We start from the raw sequence: 19,576 nt of genomic DNA on the forward strand, positions 1-19,576 counted from the left end.
AACAAGGGAATGTCAGAAGACGGAAACAAACGCTTTTGTAAAAGTTTGTAATGTTAACAGGGTTTGGTGAATCTGACTCGTAAAAGCACACATCAATGAACTAAAAACTAAGTAGAAGAGGTTGAGGAAAGGGGTGTGATGGGTAATGTAGTTTTTAGCCAACATTGCCCAAAACAACATTGTAGTTGTTTGGGACTTTTTTTTGTGTGAATGGGATTTTTGAAGGCAGCTTTTTCAGAAAGGTGGAGGTGGAGAAAAAGAGAGAGGGTTGGTGTTTGTCCTTACCTTCAACCTTGGGCTTGGTTTCAGCCAGACGCTCTGCAAACTTCTTCTTGAAGAACAGAGCCTGCACTCTCTGCTGGTAGTGGTCGATTCTGATGAAGGGCAGAGCGAGGTAAAAAGAAAGGAGGTGAGATACATTTGTCTGCAGGGGAGTGACAGTTCAAAGCTAGAAGTCACCCATTTATACAAAACTCCCTCTCTCGGCTTTCACAGGGCTTTTTATCATCATCTAATAGGCTCCACATCAAGTGGGAGAGAGTTGACAAATGGCTAATGTTAAACGTGCCAAATGGTTCCCCAGAGGGAGAGAGAGTGGGAGTTTCAAAGAGGGACCAGGGGATATTAAATGGCGAAGAAGAAAAAAAAAGAGAAATAAATACAGTAACTAAATCCCAGATGAATTCCTCAGACCAAAAGGAGATGCGGTCAAAAGGAAAGCAAGTGGTCATGGGTAATATTTCTCCCCCACAGGAAAATGAAAAGGTTTAATTATATTGTGCAAACAGAGGAGATTCAGAGGAAAGGATGGAATGCAGAAAAAAAGGCACCGATTTTAAAATGCCCTCAACTCTCCGATATGCCGGGAGTCCTCAAATGGGCATTGGGAAGCAATGACTTTCTTACTCATTTAATGATGACTCACAATTTTCAATATTTCAGAATCTATTTGTGATCGTCTGGCTGATGTCTTGATTCGGCACAACCTCTGCATGTAGTTCCCTTTGGACATTTTTACATACACGCCGTAGACATTAAAGTACTACGCTGGCTTAAGTGGAAGCTGTTTCTTTCATCACCATATCTCACTTTCTAACCAATGTCCCCAAACTAAATGCATCTGTGTGCAATTCAAATTTTTTTTGCAGATGGTCTGGCAAAATTGACAGTTTCCCCCCCCCCCCCCCCTTGCTCGTCACACAACAATGTAGTCCTGTGTACCTGCTCATTTCAAAGAGGAAACGATCAGCCCGGGCCATCCGCTCCAGCTCATGTTTATGCTCCTCCAACAAATCAATGTCACTTTTCTCTGGGACAAACTTCAGCAGCTGGAAAGAAAGAAAAAAAAAGGTAATGATGGTTTGAATCCAAATGCTATCGTTTCTGTAGCATACCGACATATTTATAGTAGTGGTAAAAAGTTAGCTCTTTTAATATTGATTAGCTTTATTTACTTTAGCTGTAATATTAGTTTAGCTAAGCAAAATGACAGGCTGACATGATTTGCTTTTTTTTCAGAAATAAATAAGATCTTAAGTTATATCACTTGGTCTGGGCTAAGTGCTGATTAGGCATTAGTACTGTACATCAAACCTGCTTGAAGCCTTTTTTGGAACATCAATTTTCTTTCCCCATCAATCTAATCCATAGAAGTGGATTTCACCTACCCAAACACTCACTATACAGTGCCACTACGCTGCTGCCTACATACAGGATAATTCATAAAGTAGTGAACATCACCTGCTCCAACATATCTTTGGCTAGCTCTTCTCTCTCATCCATCTCTAGGATGGCCCTCCTGATCTCTTCGTTGCTCATTTTTAACCTGCAGAGAAAGAAAGAGAATAGTTTATTGAAAGGCATTTTTTTATTACCTTTAATGTGAATAATTGCTAGATTACAAACACAAACAATACAGGAAAGTGTGATGGGCGGATACCAATACTGTGTGAATACTAGTCTTGGCCAGTGTACGGCCCGGGAGCACTGCCAGCTGTTTTGCAGTGCATCTGATCAGGACTAAGTGTGCTGGGTTGTAATCAATAGCAGCATTGTTATGGCTATGCATCAGAGCCTTATTGACCAAACGCTGACCCCATTCAGGTCTGCTCTGTGCCCTCAGGTCATCTCCTATTGACAGGGGGAGTGAGCCTCTGGGCCCACGCTGCACTTCTGTCAGACAGAGAAAGGTCTATGGTCGCCTGTCCATCGATCTGTAAAGTGGGCTTTGGATTTAAATTCCCTAAAAAGGGCTTTGGATCTGTGCTGTTAGGAGACATACAAACGGGAACCATGTTGTAGAGTGGATCTTAAATGATGACAAATGATCCCGGATCAGATGTAGTTGAACTCAAAGACCATCGGGAGGGGGGGTCGGGACACGACGACGTCCCATTTGACAGGTTTTAATTAATTCTATATGACAATGTGGGGACTGGTAGTTGGTAAATGAATGTTTCTAAATATAGAGAAAAAACCTTGATGCAATCTGCTTTCTGTCTGTCTTTCATAGGGCTCAGTTTGTTTCCTTCCTTTCAAAGAAGAAACTGCATGGACGGTAATCCAATTACACAGACAGATGTCCTGTCCTCGTGTGTCCATTAAAAACACATTTCCTGAACCAGAGACACAGAGAAGCACCTGCCCCCCAGCAGCAGCAGCAGCAGCAGCCTCCACCATGGGTTATAGATCTAACCCCTTCACAATAGCCTGTGCTCTGGGGAGAGACAGTACAACATGCCCTGCGTTCCAATCCACATATGTCCCTACTATTTAGTATGCCAGAAAAAGATTTAGGATGTCCCAATACATGCAGGTCAATTGTAGTATGCTGAACATGCATAAATGCCCCACTAGTCCATCTGCATTTTGGAGTATCCGTCTTTATTCTTGACATTTCTCGCCAAAATAAAATCTTCTTTATCTGATTTTTTCTCTCCTCTGGCCCTAAAACTCTTTTGTACTTTAGTATAGTGTAGTAAAAAGAAAAAAGTATGTGATTTGGAACGCAGGGATAGTATGATTATTCCATCAGTCTGGGGGAGCCTTACTTTGAAAGCAGGATGACACAGTTCTGTGCTCGTCTCCCGTCGATGACCGACAGCTCTTTGACCTTCCGCGTGCTGACGTAGATGTCGTCCATAGAGCCCGTTGTCTCTTTCTGCAGACAGACAGAAGAACCAGATTCACTTTGCAGCATAACATTCACTTCTGAGTCCTCCTATGAAACGCAGAGCACAAGCCAAACGTCTCCTCCTCACATCTGTTTGTCATTTGTATCTTGTTAAAGAGACGGTGTGACCCCCTCTTCCCCCCTCCCTCCCAAGCATTTAACAATGTGTTCATTCGCTGCTGCTGCCGCTTCACAGAAACCAAGGCCATTTGTTGCAGCCCTGAAACCTGCCAATACTTTAGTTGGCCTCGGGTCAAGTTCCCTGACCTGCTTTTTTTGCTGTTTTTGCGGTCGCTGGCTGTGAGTGTCAATGTGTCATGCGTCAGTTGTCAGTGGTCCTAATGCACGTCTCATTAAAAAAAGAAAAGAGAGAGAAAAACTCTCAGGACTGACTTGTGAAAGGTGTATGAAAATGATATGAAAAGCAGGCCAAGTGAGAGGAGACTTTATTTGGTGAGACGTCAGTGCTAATACAATGCAGGCAGACCTATAAAGCTCTCAAAGAGGAACCGGAAACACCGTTCAAAAAGCTGCTTCAGGTTAATCCGTAAGGGGCAAGAGTGCATGTCTGGGAAAAACTGCAAACACATTTTTATTTATAGACCGAGTTTCATTAAATGCCAAGAAAATAGCTTTTTCTTAAGCTTGCTGGCTATGACGTATGTAAAACAGATGCGGCTTGTAAAGAAAAGTGCCTGTGCTGAACCAAGGTGCCTGGCAACAGAATAAGGTTGGCACTGGGTTAAGGGGGTACAACAACCCATTGACTGGGCCTGCCAAATGTAACGTGTGACCCTGCCAACTTGTGTATAAGCATGTGCACTCAATCTAGTTGAGCTGGAGACATGCCCGTTCAGATTTTATAATACTGAACGTTATTGAGTGGTGTGACTGTGATGTGGTCATGGTGCTTTGACTGTATTTGTATTCTTGTGCAAGGCTTGCGCTTTTCCTGACCAGTCAAGGGTGACAGACTATGGCCATTAAGGGTAGACACTGTAGGGGAATAGAGTGACATGTTTTACTTATAGATATCATCATGAAACTTTGCCAGGTTGATTCCTTATACTGCATTTTTCTTCAGAATATTAATTTTGAATAAATATGGAAATTTGGCAATATCCAACTTATTAAGCATGCCGTTGCATCTCTTTCAAAAATAAAATATCCAGATGTTTGATGAAGCCAGTGAGTTTTTGCAAAAACAGATTTTTTTTAAATTTTTTAAAAGTATCAAAAATCAGACAAGTCACTACATATGAATTCATCTTTCCATGAAAACCATCAGAATAGTGCTAAGAATGATTTGGGAAAGCTCAGTTGATGCAAGTGCTTAAGAAGTTTTTTTTTGTATCAGAGCATTGACAAAACATGGATGTTGAGAGAATGGCCGTTAAAGATGGTTGTATATGAGAAATATACAGATGTTTAACTGTAGTACATTTGTGTGGGGCTTTGATCACTACAGAACACAGTTGACCTACAACTTGCTACTGTTCATGAACGCATCCCGTATAGACGCACACATAGCACTGAAGCTACTGCTGCAATGCTAAGGTGCTGCAGTGCAATAAATCCATGTTATCTAGGTTCATACATCCCATTAACACGAGCAAACGCTTAGCATATGATCATATCCTATAAGCAGACACAAGTCACATTTTCACACTTTTCATTGTATGAGTAAGAGGCAAGTAAGAAGAGAAGGTGCTGGAGCAGCGTAGGCCCGTAACAATAAGATGAAGATGCTTGAAAAGCCTTAACTCACCTGTTTGAAGGATTGGTTAGTGAGCAGGTCCTGCAGCCAGTCGGAGAGAGTGAAGAGAGAGAGACAAAAACAATTGAAAACATGCAAAAGATTAGCATTTTAAGCAGAAAAAAAGGTGGTGGCTAAAGCAAAAGAACTCCAACTATGCCCACAGCAAGCTGAAGCTTGGGAGCCCTCTGTGAAAAAACAATAACCATAGTAATCGACTGTCCAAGTCTTCAGGAGCTCAGGAAATCTATGTAAAAAAATCTGAAATATCTGAAAAAAAAGCTTTTAACCTCTGTTCTATTTTGGTTCCTGTATTCTTAAACAGGTCATGATCACTATAATGAATGATTTCTTTCTGTCTCGACATGGAAAAACAAGAGCATGAAAAATGAGTGCGGTAACTAATCCTACGGAGGGCGAATGTAAACAAAAGCCCATTTCCAAAGAAGCACCAATGACGAGCTTAAAAAAAAGAAGCAAGTATTGTAAACATTGCAATATTGTCCAGTTGAATTGAACGCCTCGCTCTCGCCAAATGGAACCGAGCTGTCACAGCCAGGAAGACCTTGCTTTCTGTGTGTGGCTATATCCATAGAGATCTGCTATTTAACTGTTGGCCTGTGCCAATAAAAACCTGCTCTGTATAAATAAATACCCGGCGGCACCAACCTCAAATGACCCATTATTCCCTATTAAAACCCCAGAAGGGAAGTCGTCAGAAGGCTTTTTAAAGCATGCCACTACAAGGCATTATAAAGGATTCAACAATGGTAATGCCTCCTCAATAAGGGTTAAGTATTGCCTTAAAGACCCTGCTTTACATTATGATTACTAGAAACTCGTTAGGGCAAATTAACATTCCACTTCAACCAATTAGAGGGGGTAAAATAGATCAATTTATGCAACAGCGCATACTATTATCACATGACAGGTGGTGTGTAATTAAGTTTGTACTACAAAAATAAGTAATTGCTATGCACTGTATGGCATGCCCCGAAGGCGTGCATACTGCAATTACCCCTATTAGTCCTGTAAGTCCCTGTACATGCTTTTATTCAATTGCCTCTTTTTGTTGTAGTGCGTTTGCTTCAGTGTAAAGTGTGTTTCCCTGATTCCATGAGCCCCTGAAGACCCGGTCAGTTCCCCCACTTAGTACACTTAATGCTCTGCATACAAAGGGCAAAGCTCGAGCAGTGTGGCATCTCTACAATAAGGCATTTAGAAGTGAACAGCTGCTCATGTTAGCCCGGAGCTGGACCAAGAGGCACTCTCAAAAGAGTCCTCTTACACACACACTTACACACACACACACACACACACACACACACACACACACACACACACACACACACACACACAATGTAACTCTTAAAATGTATTAAAACAACAGTCAAATAATGGCTTATTCTGTGTACATGTGTTGATACTCGCATACAACTATCATAAAACACAATGCAGCTCCCAAAAATGCATTCTAGAATACTGCTTCTGCTCTGGCACTAGAGAAATCCAAACCTGTTGTCTCTGGTAGGCTGAAAACATCTTCTCTATGTCCTTGAGGTCCAGAATCTTGAAAGCTTTCAGGTCATCGATGTCGTTCCAGATGGTGCCGTTGATCATATTCTGGAGAGGGGGTGAGGGGACACAAGGGGTGAGCGACAGATAAACATTGAATGTACCACTTCTACTACTACTGTTACTTGTGCGATACAAACCAGGGACGAACAGCTGCTTTCAATTGGTGGTGCATTCATATCAGCTAAAAGACCATGTCTTTATACAGCAGGATGACCATGTTTATTTTGGACAACCATGGCTTTCATAAAAAATAATACATGAATTTTAAAGCTATAGTGCGTAACCTTTTCATATGAATGAATGTTGGCAAAATTCATGCCATCGGCAAAAGTCCACAAAACCCTATCTGTATTTCTCAGTATTTACAAACTGGTGTCACCCCCCCCCACACACACACACACACACACACACACACACTCTGACACTAGCGCAGGAGGGCAAAAAAATCCCAAGAAATGATTGTTCGTTGATTGTCATCGTTGATTCTATTGTTAAGAAAAAGCCTGGGCGTATACCAAAGGCTTACTTCATGTACTGTAGATGCACCGACAGTGTTGTTATAATTACTCAAAAATATCCTCATGGAGGGCAGAAGAAGTTAGGCACTATAGCTTTAATGTTATGACACAACAGCGGAGTAGTCTGGTTCTCTCACCTCTCCTATCTTGGCCCAGTTGAAGGACTTCAGTGGATGAGAGGGCTGAGGCAGGGACCTGGAGCGCATGGTACTGAAGGAGGAGGACATGGGAGGGGGCGGGGCTCCGAAGAGGGGAGGGGCTCCGGGTGGGGGAGGCGGACCCCCGGGCGGAGGGGGAGGGGGTGGAGGGGGAGGACAGCTGCTGAACGGTAGAGGAGGGGGAGGAGGAGGAGCAAAGCCAGACATGAGAGGGGGAGGGGGAGGAGCCACCGGACCACCAGGAGGGGGGAGGGGAGCAGGGAACGACACGCTGGCGCCCTATTGGATGAGAGGCAGGAAATAAAAAGGATTAAGATCTTGTGTTTACACTGACAGTACGTCATATTCAGATTAGGGCTGGGTATTGGCAAGGACGTCTCGATACAATACACGATACATTAAGTCACGATATGGTATATCACGATACAAAGCATATTTTGCGTTATTCGGTTTTGTATTTGGAAGGGGCTGCTCTACTATTGTCATCCGTCTTCGGACATGCTGCTTCAAGGGAATGTCACAACAATGTGGAAGGCACCTGGCAATATGAGGCAACTAGCTGTATGCAACATCTACAGGAGCGGAGGTTGTAGTTTACAACCCGCTTAAAACAATTATTACTATTTTTTTTTTGGAGCTTGGAAACTGTCATGTGAACATTAGCTACAGTAATACAGTTAACCTAGCCCTGTTGACAGTTACTTTAGGTAAAAAATAAATAACTTTGAATGCATAAAACAGATTACTTGTCATATTTTATATATAGAATTGCTTGCTAACACTGCTCACAGTTATGTCATGGATGCGCGTGGACAGATCCATGACTTGCTCCTTGGCTGAGCGCAGCTCCACTCCCTCCCGCTGCAGCTTGTCCTTCATCTTGTTCAGAGTCTTCATCATGTCTTCCTTCTCCTGGGTCTTGGTGTCACACTCTCGCTCCTTCCTCTCCAGTTTGGCTAGCATATCTACATGATCTAAAAAAAGAGGGAACCATTGGGGCAGAAAGTGTGTTAGTATGGTGGTGGATATTTAAGATGATAAATGCAGGCTGGCAAATGTGCGATGTATTTAAATGATGCATTTTCACTTTCAACCTGCAGAGTGCAGTGTGTCAAATCAAAGTGAAGTCTTACCTCTCCTGAACTTCTCTGCCTGGTCTCGCCATTGTTTCACCTCGTTCTCATTGACCAGCCTGTGGAGCACACACACACACACACAGGAATGAATAAGTACACACACTTACACTGGGCACAGCTTGGCAAAGAAAGAAAAGCATGAGCTCAGGGGTCAAATGCAGTTCAACCAAGTCACGCTGGATCATTTTTGAGGAAATGTAAAAAAAATCACTGGATTGGAAAACCATTGAGCATCAAAAAATAATTCTAGACCTCATTCTAGTGAGAGGAATTCGGACTCATCACAGGCATTGACTGGGTTGAAGCAAGTTTAGCTGTTTTTTAAGCTGCAAAAAAACAACATTAGTGCAAAAATAAGACCTGAAATCAATTATAAATCAGGGTTATACATTTTGGCACTTTGGTCAGCTTGAGGCTTGATGTTAAACAGGGTAACACTGATGTTCTGATAGAAACTGAATGTGAAGAAGGAGTGTTCCTGGTAATGAGGAAATTGGAGTAGCACATTATATGGAGGAGTTAAAAACAGGAAGAAACATTTAATACATCGAATGAAAGAAATAGGCAAGTTGGTTAAATGTAGTGTTTTTTTTAGACATTAATCTAGATGAAGAAAGATTGGAAACCTTGAGCATCGGTGGAAGCCTTGGCTAGAGTTGAGAGAATACACATGTTTACACAGCGTCACTAGGCACAGAGTATGATGAACAGAGAGAGTGCTGAATGCTCATACCAATACAGTCACTTTACACTTTAATGCCTTGTAAATCAATTCACACAAGAAAATCTACAAGGCAATGTATAATGTATGGAGGAAAGCAAATTAAATGATTCTGTATTGTCATTGCATATTAATGTACAACAAAATGTACAATGTGATACTCAGCAGTGTAATAAGTTAAGTTGCTGCCAAGTCTCAGGCATTGATTTCCTTTCTGGTTGAACTTAGTTATAAAATCACTTCTTCTTTAACTCCAGCTCAAGCGACTCTTAAATGACCCGACTCATTCCAACAGAAGGACACAATCACATAAACATGGCCGTGGGAAAATGTGACTTGTACAAGAGTGTTCATCTTGGGTCAGGCACACAGTGTGAGTAGTCCGAGTCATGGTGACCGCATATGATGAATGCCTGTGTCTCCCAGTTGTTTTAACAGTTGTTTTAGCATCCCCCCCCCCCCTCCCCTCTTAGCACCATACACGCTGTGCATTTTCACCCGTTTAACCTCCGGCATGAGGCCAAAACAATGAGGAACTCTCCGTTTACGCGCCCTCTTTTCCAGGCATACTTTACTTTCTTCTTAAGAGTTTATGGAACCACAACAAGACTTTGGCAGTACTGTAGAAGTGAGGTATAGTTTTTTCAGGCGCTGTGATGAATCTGTATGGAGGACAGTAATGGATGCCCGGGCCGTTATTCGCAACAGCATAGCAAGTTCACGTTTCTGTACACTGACTGGAAAAGAATCACGCTCAAGTGCGCTGATTGCACAAACAGTAGTAGCGGCTGAATTAAGTGAACAAAAGCAGGAGCTATAGCATTGGAGGGGCCAAGGTTTTACCACGCTACATGTTTGATGGTTCTTTCACCGCTGAGACTAAACACATCCATCACTGATCTGGAGATTGGTTTTTTGAAATAACAAAGAAGAGGGCGAGAGTGGAAGAGAAGAAAAGAAAAGAATGACATCACATCAGAGAGAGAGAGAGAGAGAGAGAGAGAGAGAGAGAGAAAGTCAACTGGTGGGAGAAAGGCCTACCAAATGTAGTGTATATATGGACAGAGGCCTAGCATACCAACTTTAAACACTACATTCACTCTACTTCACATACAGCAGTCTTTGGCTGCTAAAACCATGTCCAGATTGGTTTGAAAAGTCAGGACCAACACAAACCCAGCAAAATCTCAATGATCATATAGGAAAACTAATGCCTCAGAGTGACAGTGTTGACATGCATAACAATATATATTCCCAAGTCATAATGCTTATATTTTTCCTTTTCTAAGATGATTATTCCCCCCCCCCCTCCCCATGTTGTCAAGCAGACTGCCTCGCTGCACCTGAACATGGCTGACTTGGCCCGGCCCTTTGCGAAGCTTAATGCGATTAGAGCCGGGTTTCCCTTTGATCTCCGTGTTCCTTTCCTTTCAAAGCCAATTCTTCCTCCGATTCCTACCCACAACCCCCTGCTGCTACTTCACCTCTCCTTTCCCCCCGAGCAATCATGTTCTCCTCTCCCATCACTGGTCACAATAGCTCCAAAATAAATACAAAAAAAAAAAAAAAACAGCCAGGCCAAGAGTGTTGAAAGAGTTGAATTATGATGTACAATGAATGTTTTCTTTCAGCTCTGGTGCATAACTCATGTATATCCAAGTGCCTTCTCCGCGCCTTGTAGCTGTGCCATGAATATTCCGACATACTGTAACACAGTTATGTATTACAGTGCATAATGGTGATATCAGACACGTCTTTGATCTTAGTACAAACCATTTGGAGTGAATGCATTTTACCCACAAGGTTTTTTTTTTTTCTTCCAGAACTGAGAGCATGTTTGCAGCTTCAGAGGACAAAGAGAAGCTTTTTAAAAGAGGAAATGGAGCACTCAAACGATGGCACAGTGCATTTACAGTAACACTCTACACACTGTAATAGTATGATTTACAGTTTAATGTTCGGCCTGGATCACCACTTATATTATTATCATATGATAAGAAATACACATAATGTAGACGTATATATACACTGAGTTTCAAATTGCATACTCTTTCTTTTGACTACACTACATAATGCAGCTATCCATAAAAATGTATGTAGTATGCATGCAGTATGAATGCAACTGGGACAAATGTATACTCATAAAACGTATTTCATTATAAGACTGTGCCTTGAACTTGACTCATGTATTTAAATATCCATCACATTGCTTGTTGTTTTCACTCAGATGCTCAGTTGATGTGACGTAACTTACAGTGTGCAGTGGATTGTGGGTCAGAATCGCCAAAAACGCTGCCGATTTCCACACAAAAAATTGCGGCCGACTTCCGCTTATTTGGGTGACATCAGGAATTGGGACGTCCTAAATCTTTTTCTATCATACTAAATATAATGAAAGCATGTGTACTGGAAACGCACTCATAGACTAGTGTTTGCATTATTCCAGCTTTCCTAACAGATATGCATTAAAACAAAGAAATAGGAAACGGCTGTCAATGGGCAGAAGTATCCTGCCCTTGTGAGGCATGTCTGCTTTGATTGAGAATAAGCAGAGTCCACTTACATGCGTATGATGTTCTTAACACTGAAGTTTTCCAGCGGGGCACAGTCGGGGTCCTCTCCCTTCTCGTCCTGTAGAACGATCTGCTGAAGGATCCGGTCTAACAGCTGCCAGTGCTGCACGCTGCCACCGCCACGCTTATCTGGGCGAGGAGTCACACATACAAACAGTAAGCTTTCATCAGTGTTAGAAATGATCAAACGTAAGCCTATCATTAGAAATACACTGATCCACTATTTTTTCAGTACGATCCGATTCCGTCATGTCTGGCTTGTGGATATCGGCCGATACCGTTACTGTCCGATATCGTAATTATTATACTTTTTATTTTTTATTTTGCTAAAGTTATGTGTAAGGAGAGAAAGGCTAAAGCAACGTAGCCACTCTAATTTAAAAACATGCTTATCAGAACTCAACTTGTTCATTGCTAAATCATTTTTGATGTGCTATATCACATAGCTATGGTCTGACAATGGTAATTTCTTTCATGGTTAAAATAATTTGTGGACCTGATACCGATATTGGATTGGACCCATCCCTTGCCTATGATGTAAAATGCACTCCAGAAATATGATCTTGTCATTTATGCAATATAAATCCAGACCTAGCAATACATGAACGGCTGTATGTTTAGAACTCACATGGCATCTGCAGGCAGTGTTGCAGGATGGAGAGGAGGTTGGGGTAGGCGTCTGTGTGGCTCAGCTTCTTCTTGATCAGCTCAAACATGGCACCAGCACTCTTAGTATCTATATGGGTCTGTTGAGACAAAAGAAAGAAAGAGTTTTTTGAATTATTATCAAGTGTGATCAGTGACCTGCTTGACTCAACCATAGAAGCACACGGGTACCGACATCAGTCAGACAAGTGAATAGATTGTGGATAGATTGTATTAACTCACCATATCAAATCTCTTGGCCATCTCAGAGTCGTCCTCATTCCGCACCATCTCAAAGAAGTCCAAATGCCTGGGCAGAGAGAACAGTGTCAGGGTGAAGTGTTTACTGCATTTCCATCTGACCCTTGTGTTGTGTTCAGGGTCCTGGAGAAAAAAATGTCCCTCTTTGACAGCTCAAAAACAAAAGAAATTAAGCATTTCATTTTTCACAGTTGTAGGGTCATTGTTTACAGACACAATTTTGAACCAATTACATGTTTAAGAACCCCGCAAAAGAAAATAACACGCTACTTTATTTTGGGTTCTCAGACACTCTTACATACACAATGTTCTATATCTGTGTTTGACGTTCATGGTTCTTGCTCAGACCTAGAAGTAATGTAGGATAACATCGTGTACAACTGTGAAATAACTTCTGACAAACCAAAGGAATATATATTTATTCATGCAGAATACATTCTTATTAAATAACTGGAAGAAAAGAAAATAGGTGCAGGGGAAAAATGGTTGATTCTAATACAATATGTGTACATAGTATTACAGAGAAGGATTATTTGATTGCTGATGGGTTCTCCCTCTCACCTGTCCAGAGTGGCGTTCTCATGCTCCCGCAGCTTTTGGATGACGGGCTGGATGCCTAACATCAGGAACTCATACCTGAGGTGAAGGCGGAACTCAAAGTTGTCCTAGTGATAAAAGAACAAACAATAAAGACCGATGATGAGACAGGTGGTAACAATGGGACATCAAATACATTCACACAGTATTAAGTGAAAGTTTTTTTAAAGTTTTAATTTTTTTACTCAGCTTCAGCTATGTATGAATGGTTAAAACCCATGCAAAAAAATAATAAAAAATCATATTTAAATTTTTTTTTTCATATACTGACCCAACAGTGAGGTTTTAGTGTACAATGAGTGTTAGAGTGTGTAATGTTAAAGGCATGTGTGTGTGTGTGTGTGTGTGTGTGTGTTGTATGCTGACCTCCCCGGCTCCTGCGTTGAGCACAGCGTTGATGAAGGACATGATGGCAGTCTTTAGGTTGACCTCGTCCCTGTAGCGTCCCGTACTCTTGTCTAGCTCATTCAGCAGCGTCTAGGTGGACAGGGGCACATGGGAACGTTATTCAGCAAGCAGGATGGATTTCAAATATACAGTATTTCTGAACAAAAATCATCACATAGCAACTGGGTCAGAGATGAAAAAAATGAAAAACAATCTCGATTTAGAAAAGGTTGTACTAGTATAACGCTGAATAGAACCAGGTAACACACAGTCACTGTTCACACTACTCACACCACCGACATACTTCATCATAGCTGGTGCCAACATTAGAAAAAGGCCTTCAGAAGTTGTGAATCACTCAGCTCCTGTGGTGTTAGCTTAGCCTGAGATAGCATGATATACCCACAAACCCCTGGGGGGACCTAGTGTGTGAGACGTGGCTTGTTGACTCAGTCCTGCTAGTCACTAAAGCACAAACACATTACTCTGAATGTCCTCACCTGCCTTTAATATGGACACAGTGTTGACTTAGCCAGAGGCCAGCCGTCTGAGGGGCAGGCTACAACTTAAAAATGACCACAGCTTGATTTACTTGAGCATTTTTCTCAGAAATATTTGGTCTGCCCGTTCCCATAATCTCGTTCTGCCCCATGTTCCCCCAAGTATGTTTTAACCATGAGGGGTGATTCACCATTCAACTTTGGGGAGTAGTCAACTCAGTGTAATTAGACTAGTAGTTTATCTTGCCTACATTTCGCTATAGCTTGCTGTTAGTTCATATTTGCATAGTGATACAAGTTAAATTACTTTTTTTTTTACATTTTATTTTCTGGAAATGTTACCATTGCTTCTCTAATGGAACCCCCATTGACCATGTAAATGTTATTTTTTGGTTTATGTATAACCTTTGAAGAACTAATTCGCAGCATGTTTTTGCATGTTGAACTGTTTTGTTATAATTTCATACCACATGTTTATTTAGTCAATTTGATCTTTTTTTCTAAAATAGTTTGAACTACTTCATCTAAGCAGCTTTAGTAAATCAATTGTTCCCTTAGGGTAGCTTTTGCTCTAGTTCAACTCCATTTCAATTGAATTAGACTTTATTGTCCCCTTGGGGAAACTTGTATTAGAAACAAAGTTCACATCAATACAAGCCCCCCCCCCCCCCCCCCCCCCCCCCTACATAGAACACTGTGAAGCTATTGCACAACCCATTAGGCCCCAACTAACATTATCCATAGTTCAACTTCTTCCAGTGTGAAGTCATTGGCAGTGTGCAAAGCTATTCTTTCAAAAACACCTTCACCATTATTGCCTCACAAAGCTATTTTATCACCCCGACTATTTAAGTGATAAAAGATCTCTTCAGGTTGCCCCCTTTCCCTCACCTGAAAGCGAGTCCTCTCCGCAGCATACTTCTGGTAGTGAGCCATGGCCTGCAGCACCTTCTTGTGTCCGTCTGGCACCAGGCACACGGCCCCCAGTATCTCCAGCACGGCCACCTTGGTCTTGACGTTCTCGGTGCGGAGGCTCTGTGAGATGGTGTTGATGCTCATGGGGTGAGCCAGCACGTGGGCGCGGCCGGCCGAGTTGTTCATCAGAGCCTTGATGCAGCCGATGACCGAGGTGTGGACGCGGCTCTCCGACGTCTCGTAGTCCATGCTGCGCAGGAAGTTCAGCAGGCAGGTCAGCCCGTCCAGCTCGATGAAGCGCGTCACAAACCTGGTGGGAGGTAAGGATGGAAAATCAGAATTATGAGTGTAATTTTTTTTTCTTGACCGTTTCTCAAAGATCATTTGTCATTTTTGCTTTTATTATACAGTTTGGAGTGATAGATATAAAATGCGGCAGAGAGGGGAATGACTTGCAAAGAACGACCAGGGCCAGAATCGAACCAGGATTTTCTGCAACAAGAAGGGGTGGCTGTAACCACTACACCCCCAGCACTCCCCGGTACAGATTCATTATTAAGGTGGTCAGATATATAGTACTTTTCATTGTGTACTGTAGTTGCATCCACAAAACACCACATAAATTGCACTAAATGCCACATCACAATATTGGACAGCTGAAGGAGGCATCTACAATTCCCCCCCCCCCCAGTTTTTAAACTGATAAAAAGCAGCAATTCTAACAAAGCAAACAGATGGAAAAAAAAGAATGGTAAAAAATTAGAGCTTGATCGGTAATCAGCCGAATATAGCCTATCCCACACTTTTATTTTTCCTAATTGCAGGGAGGATTCCAAAATTCTCCCATCCGCTGACATTCACGCTCCGCCGAGTGGAGTGCAGGTTCTTTCCTTTTTTTTTCTTTTCTTTTTGGAACGACCACTGAATACTCAAAACGCCACTGAGGGTTGTGTTTAAAACATCGAAATAATCATCTTAGGACTAATTTTCAAATGTATTTATTTGGAATCTTTTTAAAAAAAACATTCTAAGGTTCACATCCAGACAAAAGTCATCAAAGGGCCACGGAACAAGAAGAAAGAGCTCCTTTAAAATGTGAAACTTTCTCACTGTCACAGCCCAAGTTCATGTGGTCTCCTACTGGCAAACCAAATGAGCTGAACTAATTAGAGAGCAGCGAGTCATTAACCTCTCCACACCTCCTCACTGGCTGACAGGCAGGACATGTAAACACAGAGGGATGTCACATCTAGTCAGAACACTGTGGGCTGTATTCTAAATGACCTTCCCACTCACTCAAGATTCCTGATAGTCTCCCATAAATTATTTCAAACAAATGAAGGACTTATAAATGGAGCCAGAGATGCCAGAGAGAGAGAGAGAGAGGGTCTGAGAGTTGGAATAATGTATTGCTGGTTGTTGTAACAGATACATTGTTTTCATGTCAGAAGTTCCATCTCCTCCTTTTCCCTGTCTTGGCTCTCGGGTAGCCGTGGAAAAAAACACAACGCAAAAAAGATGATTTTCCTATAAATCGAGGCCATCACTCTTCCCTATGCTCACGAACCATCGGTCTCAGATTCCCAGCACGCGCACACACACACACACACACGATTGTAGGGATTTACATAATGCATTCCCTAGCCCTTATCCTAAGCATAACCATCACAACTAATCGCCTAATCTCAACCCTCATACTAACCCTAATTCATACCTGAACCTTAAAACCTTGTCTTAACCCTCAAACAGCTCCTTTAAAGGCCTGTCCTGATGTGAGAACCGGCCAAAATGTCCTCACTTTTCAAAAATGTCCTCACTCTCGACGTCTAAAACTGAAACTGGTTCTCACAAAACTAGTTGTACAATCACACACACACACTGACACACACTTCTTTACCTGGCATGAAGACCAGTAAATCTCTCAAAGAGATATAATCCTCTGATCTCCAGCAGTGCCTGGATGAGATCATACTAACATGCATGCATAAAGCCAACCTTCCTTGACGATGCATTTGGATTCACAGAGCGCACACACACACACACACACACAAGATCTTCCAGCAAGACAATGTGCTTCTTGTTTAAGCTGTGGTCTCTGGGCCCTGCACTCATCACACCCAGGTGGTGAAAAATAAATCCAGTATAATAGAGATGACTTGATTCAGATGTAACACAGACACTGTTAACTATAGCGCAATAAGGCAGACGTGACCCGAGTGTTAAGGTGAGACACGGCAGGCTCAGACACTGTGTGAAGTCAAACATTTGATCCTATTCCCCTGCAGTGTCTCACCTTAAAGTTACACATCTTACTGTGTTATGGTGACTAAGACTTTTGGCCAGCAGAGAGTAGGCAGTATGACTTAGCCATGCGACTGGTCGTGAATTGTGGGGCCACCATTAAAACAGAGAGAGAGAAAGATGGGCTTCATAGTTGAAGGCCTTACATACTTGTGATTAATGTATGGAAAGCAGAGGGTGAGAGAATGTTGTTCTTGGAGTCTGGGTTCAAAAAGGACTCACGGCTTCACTCTGCTCTGCTGGCTTTTACCCACAGCACACATCCCATGCACCGTAAACCGTGTGTAAGTGCGTGAGCAGGAAAAAGTAAGAGTACGGATGCTTTCGTGTATAAAATATAGTCACACAAACACATGTGCATGGTTCCCTAGAAGGACATTCAACGTCGACTAATCCGCCATACAGCTAACAAAAAACCTGCGTCCAACTATTCCCTCTACTCCCCCACAAGCTTTCATTTTCTCTCCAGTGAGCACTTAAATCAGAATGGATTCCATCTCCTCTGACTTTGGAGTCTCCTCCAAAACTCTCCCCATCCGCTGACATTCAGGATCTTTTCTTTTTTCTTTTTGGAACGACCACTGCATACTCAAAAAGCCACTGGGGTTGCGTTTTAAAACAGCGAGAGCTCAACGACTGCTGCATACAATACAGTGGCCCAAGCCAACCACACACACACACACACACACACACACACACACACACACACACACGATCTTCAGACAGACAAAAGAAAGACGTGAGGGCTAGAACTTGGAATTGGACTAGTGACAGTGGAGCCAAAAATTACTGCGCTGTGCGTTGAGTCAAGGCCAAGGATGTTCTAAAGAAACCTTATGTTTGGTCCAGATCGAAATTCAAGCAAAACTCTTAGATATCTATTCTATATGACATTATTTTATGATAGCCAATGTTGTTAGTTAGCAGCATTAAAGCCCCTTTATGGTCATCTAATGCACATTGACCTTAGAAGTGTAAAAATCCCACAATCAAAGGCAGACGATGTTCTAAATGGAGTAGGACGGTGCAGAAAACCAACCCAGATGTTCAGATTTAAATTCAGAATTTCATTCAAAACCGTGTGGACTTTTCGAGGTTTTCGCGGCGCAGGCAAAACAGTCTGCCTGTCTGTCTGAACTATGGATGACCCATGTGTGGCAGACAGTCCAGTGTTCATTCTTGTCTCAAAGCCCCAAACAGACAAACCTATCAAAGCACACACACACACACACACACACACACACACACACACACACACACACACACACACACACACACACACACACACACACACACACACACACACACACACACACACACACACACACACACACACACACACACACACACACACACACACACACACACACACACACACACACACACACACACACACACACACACACACACACACACACACACAAGGGGGCCAGAGTGTGGACAAGGGCCCGGGAGGTGATTCAGAGGTGCTGCTTTAAACTATTTGAGGTGTCTGCGCCGCTCGAGAAGGGAAGTCATATGATATCACCGCGGCTCTTACTCAAATAAATTGAACCTGATGTGAGGCCCAGCGTATAGCTATTGGTAAAATAAAAAGAGTTGAACAAAGGGCAGCAACACACACATAACACAGATCACAATAAAAGGCCCGGCCAAGGAGAACATCTGTGATGTGTATAGTATATCACGGCATGGTATCGTTAAATGCACATGGAGAAGTTTATGTTTGTGAATGTGTGTGAGACATAGCATGAAGTGGGCCATGTTTCCACCATGGCTCCTGTAACCAGTTAACTGAACCAAATGCACACGCACAGAAATCAGAACCTTGGGGCGCCCTTAGCTCAGTTGGTAGGGCGTCCCCCCCCCCCCCCTGGGCCGGGCCCAGCAGCAGACCCGGGTTCGATTCCCACCCGCGGTCGTTCTCTGCATGTCACTCCCCTCTCTTCCCCATTTCACCTCTGTCTCTCTGCACTACCAAAGAAATAAAAATAAAAATGACTATTAGTACTATACTTACTAAGACGTGTATTTTATGTATTGGCAAAAACAAGTAGTATTCTCTTTTAATTCAAGTATTTTGCTTGACTTGATTTGAAGTTACATCTGTTACATCCTACGGACAAAACACACAGACTTGACAAGCTGAGCCAGGCCAAGCAGTTGTCGTGAACAATACGAGTAAAAGTCACATTTAGCAATTTATTTAAAAGTATGGCGTTGTGATGGGTTATGGTTAAGGATACTATTTGTTGTTCCTCTGCATAGGTAAAAAAAACAAAAAAAAAACATGACTAAGCCGAAACCCAGTAAATGGCATGTAAATTGATATGTAAGGTAGTGGTAGTGTCTATTATT

At 42.4% G+C, this 19,576-nt stretch overlaps 1 protein-coding gene across 5 annotated transcripts in view; it reads right to left on the minus strand.

Annotated features, from left to right (window-relative positions):
* daam2 (dishevelled associated activator of morphogenesis 2) overlaps positions 1-19,576 on the minus strand; it is a 110,505-nt gene that overhangs the window by 13,745 nt on the left and 77,184 nt on the right. For 2 of the 5 annotated variants that reach the window (XM_080042303.1, XM_080042304.1), the window contains exons 6-21: positions 14,894-15,227; positions 13,482-13,592; positions 13,080-13,183; positions 12,501-12,567; positions 12,241-12,358; positions 11,603-11,741; positions 8,945-8,968; positions 8,316-8,374; positions 7,972-8,156; positions 7,162-7,461; positions 6,444-6,551; positions 4,941-4,970; positions 3,051-3,160; positions 1,741-1,825; positions 1,222-1,328; positions 286-374 (exon numbers count right to left, since the gene is read on the minus strand). In XM_080042303.1, coding sequence (XP_079898429.1) covers positions 286-374; positions 1,222-1,328; positions 1,741-1,825; positions 3,051-3,160; positions 4,941-4,970; positions 6,444-6,551; positions 7,162-7,461; positions 7,972-8,156; positions 8,316-8,374; positions 8,945-8,968; positions 11,603-11,741; positions 12,241-12,358; positions 12,501-12,567; positions 13,080-13,183; positions 13,482-13,592; positions 14,894-15,227 — 1,970 coding nt within the window. The remainder of the gene's footprint in view (positions 1-285; positions 375-1,221; positions 1,329-1,740; positions 1,826-3,050; positions 3,161-4,940; positions 4,971-6,443; positions 6,552-7,161; positions 7,462-7,971; positions 8,157-8,315; positions 8,375-8,944; positions 8,969-11,602; positions 11,742-12,240; positions 12,359-12,500; positions 12,568-13,079; positions 13,184-13,481; positions 13,593-14,893; positions 15,228-19,576) is intronic. The other 3 variants (XM_080042305.1, XM_080042306.1, XM_080042307.1) reach the window with 3 other exon arrangements.

Source organism: Ammodytes marinus (assembly GCF_949987685.1).
Source record: "Ammodytes marinus genome assembly, chromosome: 15".
Lineage (NCBI taxonomy): Eukaryota > Metazoa > Chordata > Actinopteri > Uranoscopiformes > Ammodytidae > Ammodytes > Ammodytes marinus.